The sequence below is a fragment of the Acipenser ruthenus genome, chromosome 2 (assembly GCF_902713425.1).
Source record: "Acipenser ruthenus chromosome 2, fAciRut3.2 maternal haplotype, whole genome shotgun sequence".
Taxonomy (NCBI): Eukaryota; Metazoa; Chordata; class Actinopteri; order Acipenseriformes; family Acipenseridae; genus Acipenser; species Acipenser ruthenus.
In genome coordinates this window covers 8,689,276-8,715,963 of record NC_081190.1, presented here as the reverse complement: position 1 = coordinate 8,715,963, position 26,688 = coordinate 8,689,276, and the positions used below count along the sequence as shown (strand labels likewise).

The window sequence follows — 26,688 nt, the reverse complement described above, 5'->3', positions numbered from 1 at the left end:
TCAGTCACAAGCCTCTGATGGAAGCCCCTTCTTTTTGTTGGCAGTGATTAAAGCAGTGAGTAACACTTGCAGCGTTAGCAGTTTCCCCTGCTGATTGCTGTAAAACATACCCAACCCTGCCAAAGAGAAAAACTCATTGTAATCGAGTGGCTCTTGAGATTTTCCTTATAAAAGTGTGACAGCAGATTAACAGCTAGACTGGCAGAATATAGTGAGGTTCCTTCCTGCAGCCTACCCCGAGAAGTCAGCAGCTATAGACAGTGCTGATGACAGACAGACCTGTTCTACTCTACAGTAAGAAGAGCTGCAGCACTTTTGACCTGGTTTCCCCCTGGTGGTGTGTCTTCCTGAGTAGATGACTGCAGCTCCCTCCCTGTCCACTGGGCCTCCCAGCACAATCATTCCAAGGTTACATTAAAAACCCATTGAAAACTCAGCAACCCACGCATTGACATGAACCAGGCTCACTGGAACAGTTCCACCGCCCCTCCCTTTACTCAGACTCAGTTTCTTGCCATTTTTTTGGCTGCTTCTTATTTATTTTGCTTCAATTGGAATGTATCGTCATCCTCACACTGTTGAGACATGTGGAAACCCTATCTTGTTGTTCAGTAGATTAGCCTCCTCGGTTTAGGAGATTGCGCACTTCATGGACCAAAGACCCCAGTGCAGTTGGCAGATGACGTACCAGACATTCCACATTGTTACTGGAAAAATCACGTTTAGGAATACCACCAGGGAGCTGTTCATTACAAGGTAAATATTCACAGGAATGCTACTGTCAGCTCTTTCACAGAAGTGTAACATTATATAGAAGGTAGTAAGACTCCCCTGAGGTTTCCTGAGATTAAGCAAGTGGCTGACTGGCAGCCAGCTTTAAAGAGAGTAGAACAGAATGTGCAGAAGAGCCAGGATCACAGTCTTGTACTCTTTAGTTTGAGTATTATATAATGGTTACAGTAAGCAACAAAGTGTAAATGTTGTGTGTCCAGTTTAGTAAAGTAAGATATTCCCAAGAACAAGGGGTATTGTGTTGTGTTGTGTTGACCTATACTTTGTATTAAACACAAAAGAAGAGTCTAGCAGTTTTCAAATCTAGTGTCCCCCCTTTATAACACTGTAGTCGGGAACCTCAATTGAGAGAACCGTCTGTTTGTGTTCTCCCAGAACAAGAAGAAGACAAGAGTAGCAGCCAGTGGAAAAAGCCACCCCTGCCCAGGTAAGTGCACTGCTACGCTGCACAGGTGAGGTCATATCAGATTGCTTTAGTTTTCTTACAAAACCTCTTGTGCCAGCATTGCTTTGTGAACAACACTTACTATGACTAATGAATTGTAAATCTCAGATTAGGAGCAGATCAAAGTCCTTATTTGTTATAAGAAATGTCAGGTTAAGAGGGGGTTTGAAGTTCTGATTAAGTATTAGTTGTATTTGTCATTTATATTAGTCCTTTTTTTGTCAATTTTTATCTGTCCAATTTCTACTGTGGTAAACTGTATTTCTGCACCCTGGGTAGACATCAAAGTCATATATTCTCCTGCATGCATTTCTGTTGAAAAGGAACCTTCATCTATAATGAAAGTACAGGGCATGTTTCCAGCGCTTTCTGAAAAGATACTTTGAATATGGCCTCTGACTTGTCCTTACAGGAACATTACAGTAGATCTTTTTTAATCAAAATTAAAAGCAGTCTTGGTCTTGTCCCAAAACCTGGTCTATTGAGCTGACTTGAAAGGCTATGATCAAAACCACAGAATGTGCAGGGTGCACCAAACACTGCTTTACACCCTGTTATCAAACACCCTTCGATTTTCTCTTATTCATTTCAAAACCACAGAATGTGCAGGGTGCACCAAACACTGCTTTACACCCTGTTATCAAACACCCTTCGATTTTCTCTTATTCATTTCAAAACCACAGAATGTGCAGGGTGCACCAAACACTGCTTTACACCCTGTTATCAAACACCCTTCAATTTTCTCTTATTCATTTCAAAACCACAGAATGTGCAGGGTGCACCAAACACTGCTTTACACCCTGTTATCAAACACCCTTCGATTTTCTTACTCGTTTCTTCAAATGTAGCCTGCAGTTTTGTGTTTTATTTAGCTACAATGCACTGAGAAGATGATAATTCACATTTGAGAATGTGAAGGATTTCTATGTTTACACTACAGCTTGCAGTTTTGAATATGCATCATTGCATTAAGCTATGATGGAACAGAATTCTGTCATGCAAGACTTCTATTCCAATCATCTAAACAGCAGCAAACCTACATACATGTGCATCAAATATCCATGCAGACCATCTGTCTTGTGATCATTCCCAGTCTATACCTTTTAACACACACTGGGGCACTTGATGGAAAGTAGTGTACATTCTCCCTTTTAGATGGTGCTTTGAGTGGTAGTTACGAGCAGAGTTTACTGGCTTAAGTTCCCTTAATTTTGCAATAACTATACACTCTTCCCATCACCATAGCACAAGCTCCTCAACACGAGTAATAGTTTCCAGGCACTACTTGTCTATCAGGACCCCTATTAATGAAGAATCAACTCCTGATCCATTTTATAAATCTGCTTTAATGAATACATTGTTTGCTATTCATGAAACTGTTTTGTTAAAGAAGTCCACATCATTCAAGAACAGTTTCAGCAATATCAGACTATATTTTAGAGTTTGAAAAAACGTTTGCTTTTTTTCTTTTTCGTTTGCTGATCTGCAGTGGAGATGTATAGGGTTAATCGTTCAGCATCCTCGACCTGGAAAATAAAGACGAGCAGGAAGTCGAAGGTCAGAACAGATCTACTCCACATGTCCTTGAGCAGCAGAAACAAAGAGCGAACAAAGATAGGAAGCAGCCTCGTTGTTCTGGGTATGAGTTTAACAAGACATGATTCCCCTTGGACTTGCGCTCTTTACTGTGTGTTACTCCAGGCTTCTAATAGTTACATTTTTACTTACATGTTCCTGTTTAAATTCACTTTTTTTTAAAAAACAATTTTACAAAAATAGAAAGATACAGAAAGATGTCCATAAATTAAACAAACTGGGGATTCTAGACTGCAGTTTGAGAACCTAACAACATTCTAGAACAGTTTCACTAAAGTCACATTCTTACCTCCACAAGGATACCATTTCCAAACATATGTCTCATGACTTCTGATCTGTGCTGCCATTACTACAGAAAAGTTTGAAGTCTCGCACCATGGACAATGGATGAAGGACTGGTTTTAAACCAATGTGAAACACTACAGAGGTTTAAATAATGATAAATGAAAAACACTGTAATTTTTCAATAATATGCACTTTAATTATATACATATATACTGACGATAATGTAATACAATTTACTTAACATACAAAGTGGTTTTATACATACTGGAGTTTACAATAAAAAAACATAAAAAATACAACACATGAAAAACAAACTGTACAACTAATCAATAAAATATTACAACTCCTCAATACTAATCTGGAGAGTAGTAGACAAACAAATATGAAACACACATTTGTTTTTTGTTGACATGAAGGACCTAGCTCGTATATTTTCGCTGTTTAATTTTTTTTTTTTACTTCAAAGAATAAAAACATTAAAATAAAAAGTCTAGGGCTCCCGAGTGGCGCATCCAATAAAGGTGCTCCACGTGGAGTGCAGGATGCGCTCTATGGTCTGGACGTCGCGAGTCCAGGCTATTCCACAGCTGACCGTGGACAGGAGCTCCCAGGGGGCGGCGCTCAATTGGCCGAGCGTCGCCCGGGGGGAGGGAGGGTTAGGTCAGCCAGGGTGTCCTCGGCTTGGCGACCCCTGTAGTCTGGTCGGGCACCTGCGGGCTTGCCTGTAAGCTGCCCGAGAGCTGCGTTGTCCTCCGACGCTGTAGCTCTTGGGTCGCTGCATGGCGAGTCCGCAGTGTGAAAAAAAGCGGTCGGCTGACGGCACACGCTTCGGAGGACAGTGTGGGTTCGTCTTCACCCTCCCGAGTCAGCGCAGGGGTGGTAGCAGTGAGCTGAGCATAATAAAATAATTGGTGATTCCAAATTGGGAGAAAATCATAAAAATAATTGGCAACGACTAAATTTATAAATAAAAAAAAAAGTCTCACTCGTTTGTTGCTAAACATTTGCAAAAAAACCTTGGAGAACTGCCTACATTTCCTTGAGAGAAAAACCTACAAATTCACACTATCACCACAGAATACAAACTACTTCCATATTACTTGATTACAGGTTTGAAGAATGCCACTAAAATATGCCAAGTTGTAACAATAACAGAGTAATGAAATATGATCTCTATAGTGGATCTCCTACATGCACTGATTACCCCACTCATGCATTAATACATAGAACTATGAGGTGAATATCTCTAGGAAGGGAATGATTTATGTTTACAGACTACTAAAACAGTTTATCATGCTAGTAACAATAATGCAAACATCAGACCAACTGATATGTATGGTACAGAGTGGTGACAGAAGTCCATGGAAACTGAAATGCCATGCCTAAACTCCTTTCACACTGGCATGCTCTATCTATCTGGGTCGGACCTGGTGTCATGCGGGTCAGCTACGTGATTTCACACTGCTTTTTGAAGAAGCTGGGTCGACCTGGGTGACAGAAGCAAGTACACAATGTGTGTACGCGATGCCTCGGAAGCAGCAACGTTCACAGGTACGTGGTTTCACACTACACGGAATTGTGACCCGGGTAGCCAGAACATGGGTCAGGACCCAGGAAGGAGTGCCAGTGTGAAAGGGGCTCCAAACAATACATAAAAGAGTTGCCAGACCCATAAAGCAGGTTAACTGCATTACATATACAAAAAGCTTAATATGCAGAAAATATTTTTGTTTTTTTAGGTGTGTATGAACTACCTTTTAAGAAACTAATTACCTAACTTTTAATAGCTTGGAAACTATTTTTTTCCCTGTGGCATTAACTTTGTCATTGAAATTGTAATTGTTTTTAAGCTTGTGGAATCATCTGATTCTGATCTTGCCTTTTTTGTCCCTGACTCAGTGTGACGGAGCACAAAGAGGCCTGATCTCAGTGTGACGGAGCACAAAGAGGCCTGATCTCAGTGTGACGGAGCACAAAGAGGCCTGATCTCAGTGTGACGGAGCACAAAGAGGCCTGATCTCAGTGTGACGGAGCACAAAGAGGCCTGATCTCAGTTTGACGGAGCACAAAGAGGCCTGATCTCAGTGTGAAGGAGCACAAAGAGGCCTGATCTCAGTGTGACGGAGCACAAAGAGGCCTGATCTCAGTGTGACGGAGCACAAAGAGGCCTGATCTCAGTGTGACGGAGCACAAAGAGGCCTGATCTCAGTGTGACGGAGCACAAAGAGGCCTGATCTCAGTGTGACGGAGCACAAAGAGGCCTGATCTCAGTGTGACGGAGCACAAAGAGGCCTGATCTCAGTTTGACGGAGCACAAAGAGGCCTGATCTCAGTGTGAAGGAGCACAAAGAGGCCTGATCTCAGTGTGACGGAGCACAAAGAGGCCTGATCTCAGTGTGACGGAGCACAAAGAGGCCTTATACTTGCTTCACTGCCTCCCTTATTTTCAGAAAGGTGATTGACAAGCTCAGAGACAAGCTTATAATACACCTCAAACACGGGTCCACAAAACAGTTCATTAGGAAAGGACAGTAAATATGGAAAGCAGGGAAAGTTTTTTCATTCGTGCTTTAACCCCCCCCTAACCCCCCCCCCCCCTAACACACACACAAAAAACACCTTCAGACTTTTTGCAGAGAATACAGTATCTCTCAATTGAGGATATCATTTTTATTATTCAGATTTTGTAATGGGAAATATGTTTACCTGATCTAACTAGCCGACTGTTAAAACTGTATATTAATACAGCGGAACAGGCAGAGTGTGCCTCACTAGTAATATACTTCTCCTCACAGTGAAAACCCCCGGTCTTCAATATTTTCACACTTCCCTAAATGGCATTGCATTCGTATTCATATTAATATTCACCTTTCAAAGTATTTTACAGGGGGTGAAGTCTTTCTTTACAACATTATATTCCAAACAAATGTACTGTAATTCTGGTAACACATCCGTGGGGCAGTAACACTGAAACATCATATTTCAAGCCATCAGCTTTTTATACTGGCTGCTAAGGTTGCTCGAGAAGGTTTCCATTTTGCTGCTGCTTTCATACTTCGTGCCGCTAGCCGTGTCGGTCTCATTTTTACAGCAGAGAAGGTTGTGAAGCTGCCTCTGGCACTGCGAGGAACCAAAGTAGTAAATCAGGGGGTCCAAACTGCAGCTCAAGCTGCCGAGACACATGGAGAGGAGATAGGCAAAATAAGATGTCTCATTGTACCCATGAGCAAACTGCAGGTAGTGAGTGAGCAAAATGATGTTGGTTGGCACAAAGCAAACAATGAAGACGGTTAAGACGGTGACTGTCATGAAGATCGCACGGGTCTTCTTGCACTTGTTGGCCACGTTGGCCGAGTTGAGGCATTGGATGATGCGGATGTAGCACACGGTTGTAATTATAATGGGAATGAAAAAGAAAATGAAGCAGAAAATGGGAAAGAAGTAAAGATAGTAGCCTTTAAACTCAGAGATATCCAAGACGTCATGGCAGGTGGTGATGCCTAGCTCCGGTATCTTTGCCGTCTGCTCCGACAGAACAATAGGAATGACCCCGCCGATGGCGAGACACCACATGAATAAGCACACTACAGCTGCGTTTTCCCGGCTGCGCCATGTCAGAGATTGCATGGGGTAAACCACAGCCAAGAACCGGTCAATGCTTATGCACATCATAAGCAGAACTGAGCAGTACATGTTGCAGTAGAATGCGGCGGTGACGATTCTGCACATGACTGGTCCGAATCCCCAGTTGTTGCCGCAGAAGTGGTAGGAGATCTTAAACGGGAGGAGGAGCACAAACAGCAAGTCGGCGATGGCCAGGTTTAACATGTAAATCACTGCTGGCTTTCTCAGTTTCATTTTGCAGATGAACATAAGGATAGCAAGGCCATTCAGAAGCAGGCTGGAAGTGAACACCATGGTATAAACTGATGGAATAAAAACAGTCATCCAAGAGCCGGTGAGGAACTGCTTGGTCCGATCGGAGATGAAGGTTATCGTGCGATTCCGGTGAACTCGTGTTCTTTGAATGGGGTCATGCACAGGTTCATCCCCAGAGCCGCTTCCCTCAGAATCACTTCGAGACTCCACATCAAAGTACTCGATGGGTTCATCTGTTGCTGTCATGGTGAATATGGGAAAACCTCTTATAATGCTCTCTGAAAAGAATAAACAGAAATTCAAATGATTCAATCTCAAACCGAAGATCCCTACCTGAGTTTATAACATGATATGGAAATAAACACAAAATCTAATTATATCACAAGGCACAAGATTTACAAGTTTACATCAGCATAGCTGCTCTGTTAGAAAATTGAAAAATTGATTCAAGTTCATTTGCAGTAATGTGCTAACAAATTCAATAGCTTTCTGTCTTAAGAAAGAGATTCACTTAAGTAACAGTGAATGCCTAACTTCCTTAAATACAATTATTGGCAGGCGCCTTTATCCAAGGCGACTTTCAGGTGTTATAGTGCAAAAACACTATTTAAATACAGTATAGTTTACAAGTACAAATATTACTAGAATACGATATGAGATAAGAAGTAACAAGTTACTATGAAGACAATATGTAAGAAATAGCATAATAATAGAGGATTATTATAAACTAGTAATATTTTGATTAATCCAAATATACAACTCATTATTATTTATTTCTTAGCAGACATCCTTATCCAGGGCGACTTACAAGATATAAAATACAATTACATTATTTTTACACACACTTACCCATTTATACAGTTGGGTTTTTACTGGAGCAAGCTAGGTAAAGTACCTTGCTCAAGGGTACAGCAGCACTGTCCCCCACCTGGAATTGAACCCACAACCCTCCGGTCAAGAGTCCAGAGCCCTAACCACTACTCCACACTGCTGCCCCTGCTGCATTCATAATGCGTGCAATTTGCTGTTTATTGTTCATTTTTATTGTTATTTTATGATGAGGTTTTGCGTTAAGCAGAAGTTGATGCAATGTGAAATAATAAACATTTACGGCAGCAATGTCCGGATCAAGCGCTTTAATGGATGTCGGACATAGGAGCCACTAGAGGGCGCTAAAAACGATGTTAGTAACAGAGTAGGTTTCGGGGGTGAGATTAGGTTTAAGGATAGAGATTACGTTAGGGGTAGACATTAGGTTTATGGGTAGAGGGTAGATTTAGGGATTAGTAGGCTAATAGGTACCTACTGGCCCATTCCTGTGGGATAATTTTTGCTTGATAACGTCCCATTGAATCGTCTGATCTCAATCAGATCGGCTTCTCAGACTGGTAGTAAGAAAGAACGAACTTGGCGCACATAAGCATTCTGGCTATTTCGTGATTTAATCTAACAAAATGTGCGTTTCGTTGATGCAAACACTGCACTGCACCACACGTTAGACTACACTGCATACTGTTCCCAATACAAGACCATGTTCAAGATAGGGGAGCCCGGGGTTGGTTGTCACAGTGCTCATAACTATGACACTAGATGGTGTAGGCAGGTGATACTAACACTGAAACGTGTGTTCTACTGTCTGGAACTCAACCATCTTGTAATTTGAGGTCTATTCCATCTAACATAAAGGTCAGCACATATTTCATTTTTTTTTTCATACCCAAAGTAAAAAATGTATATCTTGTTATTTATGTTATAACTCTTGGTAGTATTGGAGTTTGCTTGAACTGATGGCCATGTTAATAGAACCAGATACTGGCTATCTTTTGGTGTAAAAACAAAACCAGTAGGTACTGAGAGAATTAAATTGTCATGTAAAGTCGGGTTGGAGCAGGTTGTCACATAGTTTTGGGGGTTGGTTGTCACATGTAAATCCTATAGGAAGAAGTCTTATATTTTTTTCTTTTTACTTTTTTTACACCAACATGTGTGATATGTCACCATATAATGTTTATTTAAGTTATTTACTGTTTGTTCTCCGGTTCTGTGGAGGCTGTGGTATTATTTTGTAGCGTGGGTCAACATTTCAAATATATATTAGGTCTATATTTTTTTATGTTCAAATACAACTGTTTCTGTCATTGTACACAGTAGAAACTTTATGTTATTTAAAAAAAACCAAAAAAATGTTGCCTTATTGTCAACTGTAAAACCGAGAAAATACTTTGTGACAACCAACCCCAGTACGGGGCAGGTGGCCGGCGCATTTTCAACAGTCTAAATATAATATTTGAAATAAAGTTACGCTGAAATAAAAAACATCAATTTGTACGTGAAGAGTTATTCTTCAATATAACGAGGAACAGGACCTCGCAGAATGTCACCAGATTGAGGAAAATAATAAAGAGTAAAAAGTGTGACAACCAGCCCCGGTCTCCCCTACTCGTCCGTAACATGGATATGCTTATGATCCCATAATAAAAATACTGCATTTAGTGAAGCATAAAAAAACACATCTTCAGAAAAAAATAACAAACAACAAAACTATACAGTTCCATATTTACAAATATATATTCATTGAATTTGGCTAAAATAACCAAAGCATTTTTGGTTTATGTTATAAGTACAATTCTGAGCGGCTATTGGCAAAAAAACAATATTCTCTTAAAAAGTAACAAAAGGAGTATCCACTCACCGTTCCTCTGCATAGCTGTTACAGCGGAGAGAGTAAGAGCAATACAGATTATAGCTTTCAAACCCATGGCTGGGCACTCAGCGGAGGCGCCGCGCAATTCCTTTCTGAAGTTCGTAAAAAAAAAAAAAAGGAAAAAAAAAAAAAAAAGAGTACTGCTTTGTTCAACAAGGGTGTTTTGGGTTAGTCTGTAACACGAAGTTCAGAACGGTGGTGTGTAGGGCGAAACAAAAACAAAAAACCCTTATCCAAAATGTGTTAAAAAGTTGCTGCGGCGACCACAGTGCTGTAACTCCAAAGATCCACAACACTGGACGAACTGTCTAGCAACCCCCTTTGTTGTCTCCTCCTATTCATTGCTGTGACGAAACAACATGCCATGCTTGCCAAGGGATTACGTAATTTGTATTTCTACCAAATGCACGAGAAATCTGATAAATTATCTCCTATTGTTATGGTGCACCCTATATAACTTTCCTTTGCTAAGTGGAGTAGCCTACTTTTATGGCTGACCAACTTTATTCGTCGAAAATAGAATACCACAGTGAGACATAAAAAGAGATTAGCTTTAGCAACTAAAGAGCTGAGGGCACAGCTAGGTGTACATTATAGAAATAATGTCATGGGCACGGTCTGCTAGGGTTTTCTAGACAGATGTCCAAGTAGGATTTTTACTGGCTCAAAGGCGGCGGGTTTCTCTGCTACCAGTAGCTGCACAAAACCCATGATTAATATTACGTACCCCGTTTGCTTTCTCTAAACTAAATGCGAAGGACACATTTTTCTGTCTTTGTCCCTGATGTTAAACTGCTGGCAGTAGAGGATGTCTGTAGCACGCACCGCTGGCACAGCTGTCACTCAGAATTAGAGCTCAGAATCATGACGTCGATGACCATGACGTATTTCAACAGTATGTACAAAATACGATTTATCTATAAAATGTCTCATCATGCAAGCCGCGATTCCGGTTTTCATGACAATTGGATAAGCGGTTCTTCAGATGCAAGGGGATGTACTGGACGCGGTCGACATTATATATATCTATAGGAACGTTTCCATAGTTGTTTCCATATGGCATCCCTGTTACACAGCTTGAGTGGCATGTGGAATTGGTTAAGAGTCGACATACTCCCCCTCGTTTTTGGATATATGACTGAGGTACTTGAACATGATCAATCCAAAGGCAAGGTCTTGGCTTTGTAAAACTGAACTGTCAACCTAGAACCTCTTCCTTTCCAACAATTAACATTGTATATGGATATTTATGTGTCAGTTTCATTTTAAAATGGAAAGTTAACAGTTCAGTTTTATTCAAGGGTTAATGGCTTTGCTGTGGAGTGTTAGAAGGTAATAATTGAACTCGTCATTTATTTAAACGAGGGAGCTCCATCCATACTGCTCAACACACCACAGCAATGCCATTATTACTGTTGTACTACAGATTTTTACAACTACACAGTTAATTTTACTTCCTGTGTCTCTTATAAACATTGTAGTCCATTCAAATTGTACTTTTCATTGAGAGCAGGGCTGAAGCATCCATGTGAAACGTTTAATCAGCAAGCAGTGTCCTGGGAACAGGGGTCATCTTCTCAGCTGTTCCATCACTGAGTAATAACAGAAACCCTCCATAGTAAACAATGGCACCACAGTGCCCTAACACTATCAAAGAGGGAGTGCATTAACCCCTTATGGTACACAAGGAATTGAGCGATTGTTCAAACGCGTTTGAGAGAAATTGACGATTTGGATGACCAGATCCAACCTGTCAGTACATTTTAAACTCCGTTTCCTGCACCTCATTGCAAAAATAAGACATTTAGCATCATTTCTATTTGTGGGACACATACGTCCCTTGTAATTTACAGAGTTAAGCCATGCTACATTTTTAATATCAATCAAAAACACACTGAAGCACTATGGTGTTTCTTAGATTTATTTTTGCTTACACAAAACAATGTGTGGAAATGCAAACAAACATTCATATTGAAGCAGTAAGAGACAGTGAAAAGTTATAGTATTCAAAATAAGCAGAACAGTTTCCAGAAGTAAGACATTTAAAAAGGCACAGAGAAACTCATTCAATAAAGCAGGTAACAGACAGTGTAGCTAAAACGTGTTCTGGTTTAATACTCAATGGCTACAAATTCACTGTCCTATATTTGACCATGAGGCAGTAGTGCATTTTAAAAATAAATCAATTCATTGGAATTCATTTTACATTGAAATTGAAAGGAATGTCTTAGCTCATATAACTCTCTCTATTTCTTTTAATTATACATTTGTAAATATATTTCATATACAATCAGTCGGTGTCAAGGAATAAACAAAATGTACTATTTGTGAGAGAAAAATCAAAATATATTTAATATTCTTAAAAATTACTTAATAGATTAATGTGGAACATTTCCTCAACTTTTACAATTCTTTTTCTTTTCCTCTCTAGACAGATGATCTACTAAACCCATACTGTGGATTGATTAAACACACATTGAGAATGAATATGTACCCATAAAACCCACAGACATCGAATTAGTTATTTTGCTAAATGTTTTTTCTACACTTTAATTTTTTTTTTTTATTATAAGGCACGTGAATGAATCTTGTTTTCTTTTGAGTTCCAGTTCTTTACAATACAAAATGACATGTTACAATAAAATATTTAATAATTATAACTGGCAAATGAACTGCAGGCAGTCCCATATTGGCTGATGTTTGCAGAGTGCCTCATTTGCCATAGAACTTCTTGTTGAGCAGGAATATCAGCAGATTGACGTTCACTTTAGCTTTGTCAAATATCTTCATCACAGCTACGCCCTCATACTGCAGCTGAAGCAGATCCTACAAAAACAAAAGCATCAAAGACCTCACCTAAAAAACAATTCCTCTTTACATGTCCCTATGCACCGACTCGTTGCGACACTCCAATATTATTTGGGTGGTTTACAATAAAGTTGAAGGGAACATTTCTAGACCGTAAAATAGTAAGAAGAATGAATAATTTTAAAAGTCTAGAACTACAGCTATTATATGGCCGTTAAATGTGTCTGCGTTTTGCCCATCTGTAATAACCTTACCTATTCACCCTAGTCTCTATAAGTCGCCTTGGATAAAGGCATCTGCTAAATAAACTAATAATAATAAAGAAAATTCCCCTCAATGGACTAGCCTACTGCTGCAGTATATGCAAACCTTGGGATGACAGCAATCATTTGAACAGTTTGTTTTTACAGGCACAGGTCATCGAAAATGGGTGCAGGGTATTAGAAAGTTTGCAAGAAAAAAAACCCTTTCATTAAAAACAAGAAGTAAAAAGTTATTGGCAGGAAGAACCCAATCCATGCAAGAACCTTGCTAATGATTTCCTCTGCTCTGTTTTCATGGATACTGTTATCCCAAACAACATTCGTTGCCAAGGGAATAAGACTTCACCAGTAAAGAGACAAACTAAAGTGACATACATTTATAACTTTGCAGGGAGAAGGCAAGCTTTTTGCTCCAACCGGGACTCATATTTATCGATTTTCATAGGTGAACACAAACAGGAAGGTATTCAATATATATACTTATTTAATATAGCATATAGCAGTGGCTTTAATAAGGTTATGTTCTGGTAAAACTGTAAATAACGTGGTGCCATGCTTGTCAAAGTGAATACCACACCAGGACGTTCTGGGCGTGCTCTATTGAATATGTGTCAAAGCTGAATGATGAACGTTATCATTCTGAAACATGAGCGCATCTTAAGTTGCCACTTGAAACCAGTTAACAAGAGATGACTGATCTAAAACTACATAAATGGGCTCCAACAATCTGTTTTTACAGTACATTACTACTGATTAATTTAAGTGGATCAGTGATAAAAGGTATACCGATTTGTATTCGGTATTTCTTGAACCCGTCAGACGGAGGGCTCCATTTCAGTTCTTTATAGAGCCAGTACATACAGTACACCTGCCACAGAACCTCGACTTGCTCAAACATCAGCTAACTGAAGAATTCTGTGTAAAATGTTGTTTTTTTTTTTGTTTCATTTTGTTTTTGCTCTCTTCTTGTACTTTTGTATTCCCGCTGACATTTCTCAAAGTTTTGTTTTAATGAGTTCTACGTTCTCTGTTGGGAATACAGTTAGTTTGAGGTAATCATGGTGCAATACAATTTTCCTGTAAGTGCAAATGTATTTTACAGAGCAAAATCTGTGAAGAAATAATACTGACTTCCAGCCACTTCTGGGTGTCTCTATTGCCTTGGCACGTAATATTCTTTTAGGTGTATGCATTGTATACTAAATGTATGACAAGAGGCTTCCACATTGTATACTAAATGTATGACAAGAGGCTTCCACATTGTATGATAAATGTATGACAAGAGGCTTCCACATTGTATGATAAATGTATGACAAGGTTAGAGGGAGATTAAGGTGAATGGTACACTTAACAAATGCATCTGAAAAATGCAATTTTTCACAGGACTCTTTCACACAATTAACCTTCTAATGTAATCATTTTAAACCAAATGACCTGTTATGTTTTTTATTATTACTGTTGCTATTAGCAGTAGTAGTAGTACTAGTGGTATTCTTAATATTACTTAACCAAGCTGTGCTAATCCAATATCCTGGAAGTTAATAAAACAAAACCATCCCCCTCCTGTACACGTGTTACTGAGGAAGCGTGTACCTCCTGATATACTGTACCTGAAAATGAAGCTGGACTTTTTCCATTTCCACCCCCATAAACTTGGCTTTGACTTCAAAGTCACCGACTTCCTCACTGGGTGAAATGTCAAACATAACATTCTTAAACCTACCAGACAAGGGTGAAAAAAAAACACACCACCACATGTTTCAATTCAAACTTACAGGACCTTACACATTAAACCAATTTCCAGCTTTGAAACACATTTTGTGCATTTCTTTGTTTGTACATTAAACCTGAAAAAAAAGTGTGCTATAGCTTCCCAGAGATTTGTAGTCACACGTATTTCCTACACGATTAGCCTCAATAACACTGTGGGTTCACACAATGGTCTCAACTAGTTGGTTAAACACGGCAAGTCTACTTTTATCAGACTTCAAAAAGACAAATTCCAGATGATGCAATCATTTCTCTGTGAATGTATTTTCCAGAGCAGAATAAGTGAAATAACAACATCTGGGGTTCTCTTTATTGCAAACTATGCACTTAATACTTGGTACTGTATGTTGCTCTTTTAGTTGCACTAGAGTAGGGAAGAGAAACCTCTTATTTTATGTATATACATTTATTGAATAATAGGAATTCGCACTGAATTTATCTGAAATTAAAAAGCAACATATTGCAGAGTGCATGTCATTATGTCACGCTCAATTGGATCATTCCCATTCTAGAAAGCCGGTTTTGATGTGAATATAAATGCAGCTTATTGCACATCCATGCGGCAGCCTTGCAGGTTTGGTTATGTGCATGTTGCATGTGTCATTGTTTAATGAACACTTGATTAAACTGGGCAAGCCTCCAAGAGCAGGAAACTATGCATTCATTGTTCTCCCAATAGGACAATCTCATTAGCTTTGCACAGCCAAATTTATTTTCAACAAATACCACTGGCTGTGTATAAAGAGCTCTCTGCATCTGTCCTTTTTTCCTGTTTATGTTATCTACTGAATAATATGGGTTACGATCTACTTAATTTGCCGAAATATACGCTAGAATAAAAAGGTCAGAAGGGTTTCTGGCTCCCATCCCCACTGAAGGAAGAAGGAACAAAACAGGAAATTGCTCCTGTGATCTGGGCTAATGATCGAGCCCTCAGCCAGGGATGAGAAGATGTGTGTTTAAAGTGCTGCACTCGCTCCTGCAGGGCTGTTTAATCAAGCCCATATTATACTACGTGTGTATAACCATGCACCAGGAATGGAAATAGGAGCCATGACTATTTTCATTTCAGCTTACTGTAATAACAAACACTCTTGTTATTTTCACTATATATATATATATATATATATATATATATATATATATATATATATATATATATATATATATATATATATATATATATATATATATTCTTGACTACCGTACATCCTGATACCCGTAAGTCTGAAAATGTAAAACACAAACAACCCGTCCTGTACAGAAGCTACCACTTTTTCTATATATTAAAACCCTGAATCCAATAGCATGCGTGAATGTTTGAGTGCAACAGCTTTCAAGAACTCAACGCTTGTATAAGCCACGGCTTTCCTCCATACTCACTGGCTGGTCTGCAGACCCTCAATCTCCAGAATGACCCCTTTCTCGTACAGCCTGGCGGCAGTGTACCTTAAGGATGAATGCTTGAATGATTTCCTGTTGCCTTTCTCATCTCCTTTCTTACCAACCTTTATTGACCTCCTGGCATTCCTGCGAAAAAAGAAAAATGACCAGTTTAACATCTAGTCATAAAATGTTTACATTCAATTTAAGACCTTTTGTTTTACATCAAGATATCATTATTTGGTTTCTTACTACATTGTCATAGTCTTGCCTTTGATCAAGTGCAACTCTACTTGATTAAAAAGTAGACCATGTTGCTTGTCTTTAAAATTCCAGAGTTGGTTTTAGCTGGAAGGACAGAACCTCACCCTCTTTCCTCCAATGGGTCGACTTCTGTTCAACAGTCTACAACCAGTACCATACACTAATCTGTGCATGGTCAAGTAATGCATGCAACAGGAGAAGAGTATCCAGGGACTGTCCACGAAGTAGAAATCACCTTGGTTTAACATCTCAGAAAAGAGAACCCACAACAGAATATCTTTTCCACCGACACTGTTCTGGAAACACACAGTATGGACTCCAGACTCTTTCTATAGTGCCCGGTGTTCATTGGAGATCACCCCTTGGTGTCTGATCTTGTCAGATCTCAGAAGCTAAGCAAGGATGAGCCTGGTAAAGGTGTGTTGGAGGCTCAGTAGGTTGCACTGTCCCATCCAAGCCAGATCTCCACCTTTGCCCCGAGACGGTGCAGAAGGTCCTGCTGCACTGATGACGTTTTAAACCCAGGTCTCATCGACTGTGCACATTAAACACCCCACTGACTGCTTTCAAAGATGAGCTTCAAAACAGTAACGCAGAAGAGGCAATGCATGAGAAAAATGGAATACAACACTGTCTTACTTTCTATTAAGGTTGTCCAGGCAGGTTTTGATGTATGTGTCGTAATAATTAACCTGGTCTTCGTAGAAAGCCGTCTTTGAGTTCAGTGCATTCAGGGTCTGTTGAAGCTTCACTAGTTCTGCCTTTCTACGTTGACGATACCTTCTCTGGTTTCGAATGTCCTGCAAGTCAAAATCAAATAATACATGTAAAAAAAATTAAATAAAACTTTAGCAAAGAGAAACAACAGCATTCATGATAAAGAAAATATTATATACAGCTACTGCCAAGTTTTGCATCAGCTAGAACTTTAGGATTGAGATGATCTATAATAAAAAAAAAAAAAACCAGAAGCCATAATAGTAGTACAGTATTTCATGTTACAAAGTGGTATGTAATTCAATATGTTAACATAACATTATTGAGCAGGCTTCATTGGACTATATGGCCATAGCGGTAAACCCTTCTACATAAAATGCCTATATATACAGCCACACTGAAGAGGTACCTTTGAAATGTCATTGATGATGACTTGATACTTGTCCTCTGCAGAGACCAGGCCAGCCTGCTCCAGGGTCCGGAGGTTTCTCAGGATTTTCCTCTTTTTCTGCTCTAATGGGAGCTGCCCGTCATCAAGGAGGGCCTGACTGTGCTTCATTTTATCAGGGGTTTTAGCATTCTGCACAGCAAGCTTCTCAGCTAGCTTCAAGTGTTCAGACTCCTTGAGAGAGAGAAAGAGGATTGTTAGAACTTAACCATTACTATGACATCTAAAATATGTACAATAACAGTCGTAGTGGCCATATCCCGTTATGCCTAGTTGTTAGATTTATGTATTATCATAAAAGTTGCTAATTTAAAAACAACCTACAGAACTGAGCAGTACAACATCAACAAGGCGTTCCTGGTCGTGTTGAAAAGGTCCAAATCTACCAAGGACTGTAATTGGGTCTTTATATCTTGGTTGGATCACACATGCCACAAGCATTAATTGCAACCGAAGGATTTATTTGCCAGAAAAAGACAACAAACAAAACAGCCCCCCCCCCCCCCCCCCCCCCCCCCCGTTTTCCATTTAAGCCATGGATAGAGGGTGTTTTTGGGCACTGTATTTCTGTGTAGCTCTCTAAACTGTACTGGAAGTTACCTGCTGTGAAGAGGCTGGAGTCTCCAGGATCTCTATCAGGTTTTCTCCTGCCTGGGTTCGAATCACATCCACAATCAGCTTCTTGGTCCTTTTAAAGAAAAAAAAAAAAAATAAAAAAATAAAAAAAATAATCAGTTTTAATGGTGTTAATAACATTTCACTAACATTCTGGCTTTAGTTAATGTCGAGATATACCTTTGATAAAAACACGTCTGAGAATCTGTATTTAGAGAACAATCCAGGATAATGAGATCACTGCAGCCCACTGTGCAAATGCCAACCCACATAGCAGTGAAGATTACAACACACTCCAATACAGTCCAATACATTCTGTGGTGTTTTTCACTTTCCTGTCCTCCTTGTTGGCATTTCCTTTTTTTTGCTCTGCGGTCAGCCAATACCACAAGTAATGGCATTCTTAAATTTTGTTTTTAAAATAAAAACCTTCTTTTCAGCTTTTTTTTTTTGGGGGGGGGGGGGGGGGGGGGGGGGGGTCATCAAATATGTTACTGCTTTCCTCTCAAGCTACTGCTCCAAACAACGAAGGCACATTCAGGGATGTGTAGATTAAATACGTCTATACATGGTCTTAAGACACCACACTGAGGTGCTAAGGGTGGACAATAGGGCAGGTATGGACAGTTAGGGCTCTCTTTCCCTTCTTGGACTGCAATGTTGTATATTTGCATATTACCCCCCCCCCCCCCCCGCCCCCTGAGTGATGTGTAATATGATGATATAACTCTATAGGGTGATGCAAAACTTTTGGCCATAGCTGTAATGCAGCGGAAAACAGGGGATCAGTAAAGTTGTTACAGTGGTTCAAATAAGAGTTAAGAAAATGGATCTTAATATAACCTTCTTAGTCGCTCTTCTCTCAAACCATTAAGTAGCAGAAGGTCCGATTTTATTCTTGCTCATTTCTATAAGGTTCTACATTCACTGTGCTCTACCTCTGTGTCAGTCTATGCTTGTAAAAGACCTGGGCTAAGAGTCTCCACAGAGCTGCTCCGATCATCAGTCTTATCTCTTCAGTTGTGTCCTTATTCTTTCTTTGGCACAGCCTTGGGGTTCTGGAATGCCCTTCCAGGTTCCATTGTATCATTATCAAGCCTCTCCAGGTTTAACCCTTTGCGGTCCATTGTCGGACCTGGTCCGACATTGCAATTATTCCTATCAGGTCCATTGTCGGACCCTGTCCGACATCATTATAGAAACGCAAAAAACGGGTTTTAGTCGTTTTTTCTCTGGAAAAAGTCGAGAAAACCATTCACTGGCCGAATGGGAATGACAGGAGCCGAGACAAGTCGGAAAAAAAAGGCGTATCTCATGAATAGTCATACATGGCCCTGATATCAGATAACGGGGCGGTGATAAGTAATTAAGCTGCCTGATAGCGAGTCCCCGCACAGAGAACACGGACATTTGCAGAGCTTTTTTGAGATGTTATAGTAATAAAATAATGACTTGGATCGCATTATTGAGGAGTTTGGTGATAAAACGAGTGATCAGGAGATGATTGATCGGTATGGACTATTATTATTATTATTATTATTATTATTATTATTTATTTCTTACATAGGTGAAAGCTATAGCGAACAAAAGGGTGGGGCGGGGCTGGAAATGCCTAGTGAGTGCTTTGTTGATATGCAGGGCCATTTAAGCAGCGTGTCTAAAATTAACTGCGCGTGTGAAAATAAATTAGACCTGGCGTGCTTGACGCGCATTTAATAAATGGACCGCAAAGGGTTAAAACTGCTGTGCAGTGTAATATGCGTTTAAGGTCAACTTGTTTTAGTTGTAGTGTAATTTAAATATAAATATCTGTCATTTTTAATATATTTGTGCATTGTATGTATATGCATGTTTTTATTGATATTGCTTGAATACATAATAATTGTATGGTTTACTCGGGTCTCTCTTTGTATTAGTGCTGCACTACTGAGATGTACCTAAATAAAACACACATCTAGGAATAGCCATCAATGGTTTGAAGTATGTGGTTGTGATCCTGCAGGGGCCCCAGAGATACAGTATGACACATAGCGTTCCACCACATAAGCACATGAGCTCACTTTCCTCCCAGGCTCTCTAATCAAAACATGCTGCAGCAACAGAGGCTAGAGCTGTTATCAGACGCTGCAGCTACGGCTTAATCACCCACGGCCCATACTTTTCCTGTTTCTTTAGCTTACACAGCTTGGAAACTCAATTGCGCTAAAAATTAACTGACAGAGTGTGCAAAAAAAAAAAGAAAAAACAGACCCTTTCAGGACCTCAAGCTGTGACTAAATTGGAGAACAGGTCATGGAAATATGGGTCATTCAAAAGACCCAAGCTGGAAAAACAGTATAATATAAAAACTGCCTTTCCATTTATATAATTATCAAATCAGATATATCCCAGTATCTGAGCAGATAAAGGCCAGTGTAGAAATGTCACACTACTTATTAAAGAGTATTATTAAAAGTGAACTTACAAATGATGAAATCGTCTTGCTGTACGACCACTGAAGAGGAGGTAGTCAACCATTTTCTGCCAAGTCCCTTCAATAAACGTTTCTGTTCTATTTTCCATTAATAGAAACTGAGTGCTACTGTACACAACTGTTCAATAGCTGGACTTCAGTTCTGAATACGCATCGCATCAAACATATACATTTGGATGTGTTTTAGAAGGCTCCTGCTGTCAGTGTCACTATCTTTCAGTTCATCAACGTGGATTTACACTTTTGAGTTCTGTGAATACAAACACGTTGACAACCAAGCCTCACTGTGGTGATATTAACCGATCTGTGAGGCATTTACTCGAGATCACTGGGGTGTGGTGAGGTATTCTAGATCCTCATGGCACAAACATGCGACATGGCTAAATATTAAGCAGATACTGTGATGTGTTGTGTGTATTATTAATATTATTTATTTCTTAGCAGACGCCATTATCCAGGGCGACTTACAATCGTAAGCAAATACATTTCAAATATCACAGTACAAGTAATAATACAATTAAGAGCAAGATAAATGCAATGACTTTGGTTCAAGCAAGTACAAGTGTGACAAAATACAATTCAATAATACAGCAGATAACAGTGTCAGTGATAGTTACATCAGGATATGATTAAATACAAAATACTACAGATTAAACACTTGGCAGATTACAGTACTCTGAAGTACAGGATTAAATGCAGTAAAATAGGGGGCAGATAAGAGCATGTAAAGCGCATTTAAGGAAGAGTGATAAGTGTCCCAGGGGAAAAACAGAGGAGTTCTACAGGTGCTGACTGAAGAGGCGAGTCTTAAGAAGGCGCCGGAATGTGGTCAGGGACTGGGCAGTCCTGACATCTGTAGAAGGTCATTCCACCATTGCAGAGCGAGGGTGGAGAAGGAGCGGGCTCTGGAGGCAGGGGAGCGTAGGGGAGGTAGAGCCAGTCTTCTAGTGCAGGCGGAGCGGAGAGGTTTAGTGGGGGTGTAGGGAGAGATGAGGGTCTGGAGGTAGCTGGGTGCAGTCTGGTCAAGGCATCTGTAGGCTAGTACAAGAGTCTTGAACTGGATGCGAGCTGTGATCGGGAGCCAGTGGAGTGAGTGGAGTAGTGGAGTTGCGTGGGAGAAGGGTGTCTCTTACTGTGTAAGAAATGTCATCTCGTGCATTGTGGCTGAAGTGAAACTGTGCGAAAAGGATGAGACGTACTGGAATTCTGGCAGATTCAGAAACAGAGCCCAGAGCTGTTTTGTATGTTTTATTAGATTACCCTTCCCCCCCTGAAAACACTGAGAAAAGCCACTGACTCTTCAATGCAACTAAACAGATCCAGAACTTACATTTTGTGAGAACTAAGTGACTAAGTACAAGCAGTCTTTGAAAACATTTTACGAGTACGGAAACGAAGTCCTGTCTTATAAAATATCGATCGTAAATATCATACGATCGACAGGATCACTGAAAATAACCTTTAGGAATACAGCGATTATGTCTTTGTGAATAATAAAGCATCTTTTAGACAGACAACTCTCAACCAACTTAGTGTTACCGATCCTCTGCAAGAAACATATTACAAGAAACATATTACTTTACATTACTGTATCATGTGTTGTCCATACCGCAGCAATCTTTTCAACTTATTTCCAATTGTTAATTCATTTTTAATTCACACATCATAGGTAGATATATAAAAAACAAACAAACAAAAAAAAAAATCACACTGTGCTCTGTCTGAAATGAGTGCCGTATTGTGGGAACAGAGTAACAGCATTGTTGCAGGGGTAGCGTGATTTGATTTGGACGGTGAAAAATATAACGGTGCGATTCTGACAACACAGGACACAGCCCAGGTATGGCAATGCCTTTATTGCCAGCTCTGCAGTGTGTGTCTGTAACACTTTAATCCCTGCTTTGAATCAGTATTGTCCGACTATCAACATGCATTGCAAAATAAAAATAATAAAAAAAGATAAAAGCAAAAAACAAACACACACACACGCAAAGTGAAGAATAGAAAGTCCTCAAGAGATGTGTGGATGGGGGTGGGGGTTGAGACTAATGATAACATCGCAGACGCATCACAAATTGGTTTACAGGAATCAGATGCTCAGAATGTTAATACGGTGCAGATTCCGCCAGAAAGTCTAGACAGGCCTTCTTGACCAGATGGTGCTTTAAGAAAGAACATCTGCAGCCAAAGGAGACTTTGCACACTCCAACATCCGCAGCTAAAGGAGACTTTGCACACTCCAACATCCGCAGCTAAAGGAGACTTTGCACACTCCTCAACATCCGCAGCTAAAGGAGACTTTGCACACTCCCTGGACTCCTAATGCACAGCATGCACTAAAAACTATTCCATCACAGGTAGACAAAAAACATCTGGAGTCAAATTCAGGTGGTCAAGTTTCCAGTTGAAAGTCCACGTAATCCCCGCAGGGCACAGCTGAATTACTGAATGACACACACAGAGGAAGGGACATATACTTCCCATTCTTGTACTCTTGTCACTGTAGGAGGTATCAGACTTGTATCGATATCCTGTCTGACAGCAGCTGCTAATAAGGAGCTCCTCCCCAGAAACGCGTCTGTCCCGTTACAGCGCTGTGAACGGGAAGCTGTAGTCAAGAGAGGCTACGTTCACAGTCCACAGTCTGTGTTCTAGCAGTCCCAGCAAGCAAGCTGGTCAATGGTCTATGACCAGCAGCACCAGAAAGAACAGAAACTCTTCACACATGCCCACTCTCAGGTTTACCGAAGGTTCCCAGGAACCTTACATATGTAGGTGTGTAACACAAACCAGTTCTGAAGACGCTCGAGTTATGATTGGCTCGATTAATGAGTGTTCTAAGTAGGATGTCATATTCAGATAACCTCAAGACAAAGTACCACATTCCACCAGTTTGATGAACACGTGCGCTGATGTATCACTGCTGCTGTGGATTTGCTTTTCTCCACGGGGGCTTTCAAAAACATCTGCGTGCTGTAGCTTCAATTCACCCAGTTAGAAGCATTTTCATCTGCGTCCTGTAGCTTCAATTCACCCAGTTAGAATCATTTTCATCTGCGTGCTGTAGCTTCAATTCACCCAGTTAGAAGCATTTTCATCTGCGTCCTGTAGCTTCAATTCACCCAGTTAGAATCATTTTCATCTGCGTGCTGTAGCTTCAATTCACCCAGTTAGAATCATTTTCATCTGCATACTGTAGCTTCAATTCACCCAGTTAGAATCATTTTCATCTGCGTGCTGTAGCTTCAATTCACCCAGTTAGAATCATTTTCATCTGCATGCTGTAGCTTCAATTCACCCAGTTAGAATCATTTTCATCTGTGTGCTGTAGCTTCAATTCACCCAGTTAGTCATTTTCATCTGCGTCCTGTAGCTTCAATTCACACAGTTAATCATTTTTATGTGGCAGTAAGTCCTCCCACTCAGTGCAACTGTACAGATTGACCTAACTGGTAGTAATGATTTTACGGATGAAAAAGTAAACTTGTAGAAGATCATTATGATGAAGGGCCTGAAAACTATGATAGGACATTCAATTGAAACAAAACCTATTCCCATTTCATACAGCACACCCGCCTCCTCCTACCTATTCCCATTTCATACAGCATACCCGCCTCCCCCTACCTATTCACATTTCATACAGCATACCCCTCCTCCTACCTATTCACATTTCATACGGCATACCCGCCTCCCCCTACCTATTCCCATTTCATACAGCATACCCGCCTCCCCCTACCTATTCACATTTCATACAGCATACCCGCCTCCCCCTACCTATTCACATTTCATACAGCATACCCGCCTCCCCCTACCTATTCACATTTCATACAGCATACCCGCCTCCCCCTACCTATTCACATTTCATACAGCATACCCGCCTCCCCCTACCTATTCACATTTCATACAGTATACCCGCCTCCTCCTACCTATTCCCATTTCATACAGCATACTCGTCTCCCCCTACCTATTCCCATTTCATACAGCATACCCGCCTCCCCCTACCTATTCACATTTCATACAGCATACCCGCCTCCCCCTACCTATTCACATTTCATACAGTATACCCGCCTCCTCCTACCTATTCCCATTTCATACAGCATACCCGTCTCCCCCTACCTATTCCCATTTCATACAGCATACCCGCCTCCCCCTACCTATTCCCATTTCATACAGCATACCCGCCTCCCCCTACCTATTCCCATTTCATACAGCATACCCCTCCTCCTACCTATTCACATTTCAAACAGCATACTCGTCTCCTCCTACCTATTCCCATTTCATACAGCATACCCGCCTCCCCCTACCTATTCCCATTTCATACAGCATACCCGCCTCCTCCTACCTATTCACATTTCATACAGCATACAATCCTCCCCCTACCTATTCACATTTCATACAGCATACCCGCCTCCCCCTACCTATTCACATTTCATACAGCATACCCGTCTCCCCTACCTATTCCCATTTCATACAGCATACCCGCCTCCCCCTACCTATTCCCATTTCATACAGCACACCCGCCTCCCCCTACCTATTCCCATTTCATACAGCATACCCGCCTCCCCCTACCTATTCCCATTTCATACAGCATACCCGCCTCCCCCTACCTATTCCCATTTCATACAGCATACCCGTCTCCCCCTACCTATTCCCATTTCATACAGCATACCCGCCTCCCCCTACCTATTCCCATTTCATACAGCACACCCGCTTCCCCCTACCTCTTCCCATTTCATACAGCATACCCGCCTCCCCCTACCTCTTCCCATTTCATACAGCATACCCGCCTCCCCCTACCTATTCCCATTTCATACAGCATACCCGCCTCCCCCTACCTATTCCCATTTCATACAGCATACCCGCCTCCCCCTACCTATTCCCATTTCATAAAGCACACCCGCTTCCCCCTACCTCTTCCCATTTCATACAGCATACCCGCCTCCCCCTACCTATTCCCATTTCATACAGCATACCCGCCTCCCCCTACCTATTCCCATTTCATACAGCATACCCGCCTCCCCCTACCTATTCCCATTTCATACAGCATACCCGCCTCCCCCTACCTATTCCCATTTCATACAGCATACCCCTCCCCCTACCTATTCCCATTTCATACAGCATACCCACCTCCTCCTACCTATTCACATTTCATACAGCATACCCGCCTCCCCCTACCTATTCCCATTTCATACAGCATACCCGCCTCCCCCTACCTATTCACATTTCATACAGCATACCCGCCTCCCCCTACCTATTCCCATTTCATACAGCATACCCGCCTCCTCCTACCTATTCACATTTCATACAGCATACCCGCCTCCCCCTACCTATTCCCATTTCATACAGCATACCCGCCTCCCCCTACCTATTCCCATTTCATACAGCATACCCGCCTCCCCCTACCTATTCACATTTCATACAGCACACCCATCTCCTCCTACCTATTCCCATTTCATACAGCATACCCGCCTCCCCCTACCTATTCCCATTTCATACAGCATACCCGCCTCCCCCTACCTATTCACATTTCATACAGCATACCCATCTCCTCCTACCTATTCCCATTTTATACAGCATACCCGCCTCCTCCTACCTTGATGTAACTTAAAAAAAGAGGATGGTGAGTAAGTAGATTCAAGAAACTGCACAGAGTCCTTTTCTTCAGTCAGTTGTTAGGTTTATTGAAATATGCAGGGAGTCTGGTCCCAGGTACAGGACAAACAGAATACTCGTTCTTACAATCGTTGCATGACATTAAATACCCTTCTGCATAGGTGTCTCTCTCCTCCTCTTTCTCTGACACTTAACCAATAGAAAAGGTACAACTCATTATCCTGTTACCATATATTCCATTTTGTGTGAGTGTGTGTATGTGTGTGTGTGTGTGTGTGTGATCTAGTGTGAAGATCTCTGAACTCAGTGCATTCTTCAGACCCTGGTGCCACAAAGGCCCATACATCTGGTTTTTTGTCATCTTCCTTGTTCCTATCTCTCCGATTTGCCTAAGACCCTTTGATCCCAGTGGCACTATCTCTTTGGATCTCTCTGAAGTCTTAGAGCCTGGTCTCTTCTTTTGGTCCCCTTGAAAACTAGCTTTATGACCCCCTCATAAACCAGCTGTATTTTCTAAGCAAAAACCTGTTTAACTAGTTTTATACCCCAGTGGACTCCCCGAAGGGCAAGCTTCTTTCATGTCAGGGCTGGAGATCAAAGGACTTGTTTGTACAGCCGTGTGCTGCTGGCCAG

General features: G+C 40.8%; 2 protein-coding genes across 3 annotated transcripts in view; both read right to left on the bottom strand.

Annotated features, from left to right (window-relative positions):
* Window positions 1–3,289: 3,289 nt before the first annotated feature.
* On the bottom strand, window positions 3,290–10,037 carry LOC117403592 (proteinase-activated receptor 1). Its single transcript, XM_034005804.3, has 2 exons — window positions 9,690–10,037; window positions 3,290–7,275 (listed from the first exon to the last, which is right to left on the bottom strand). Exons 1-2 carry the CDS (start codon window positions 9,754–9,756, stop codon window positions 6,101–6,103), a joined length of 1,242 nt encoding a protein of 413 aa, XP_033861695.3. The 5' UTR covers window positions 9,757–10,037; the 3' UTR covers window positions 3,290–6,100.
* A 1,569-nt stretch (window positions 10,038–11,606) lies between these two features.
* Window positions 11,607–26,688, bottom strand: part of LOC117403549 (ras GTPase-activating-like protein IQGAP1) — a 100,072-nt gene continuing 84,990 nt past the window's right edge. For both annotated transcript variants that reach the window (XM_058988370.1, XM_034928592.2), the window contains exons 33-38: window positions 17,955–18,042; window positions 17,316–17,528; window positions 16,829–16,989; window positions 15,926–16,072; window positions 14,383–14,491; window positions 11,607–12,527 (exon numbers count right to left, since the gene is read on the bottom strand). In XM_058988370.1, the coding sequence (XP_058844353.1) occupies window positions 12,414–12,527; window positions 14,383–14,491; window positions 15,926–16,072; window positions 16,829–16,989; window positions 17,316–17,528; window positions 17,955–18,042 (832 nt within the window). In that variant the 3' untranslated portion in view covers window positions 11,607–12,413. The remainder of the gene's footprint in view (window positions 12,528–14,382; window positions 14,492–15,925; window positions 16,073–16,828; window positions 16,990–17,315; window positions 17,529–17,954; window positions 18,043–26,688) is intronic.

Coding starts and splice junctions, on each gene's coding strand:
- LOC117403592 (XM_034005804.3), bottom strand. CDS start 9,756: ATGGGTTTGAAAGCTATAATCTGTATTGCTCTTACTCTCTCCGCTGTA. Junction 7,276..9,689: donor AACAGCTATGCAGAGGAACG/GTGAGTGGATAC, acceptor TATTCTTTTCAG/AGAGCATTATAAGAGGTTTT.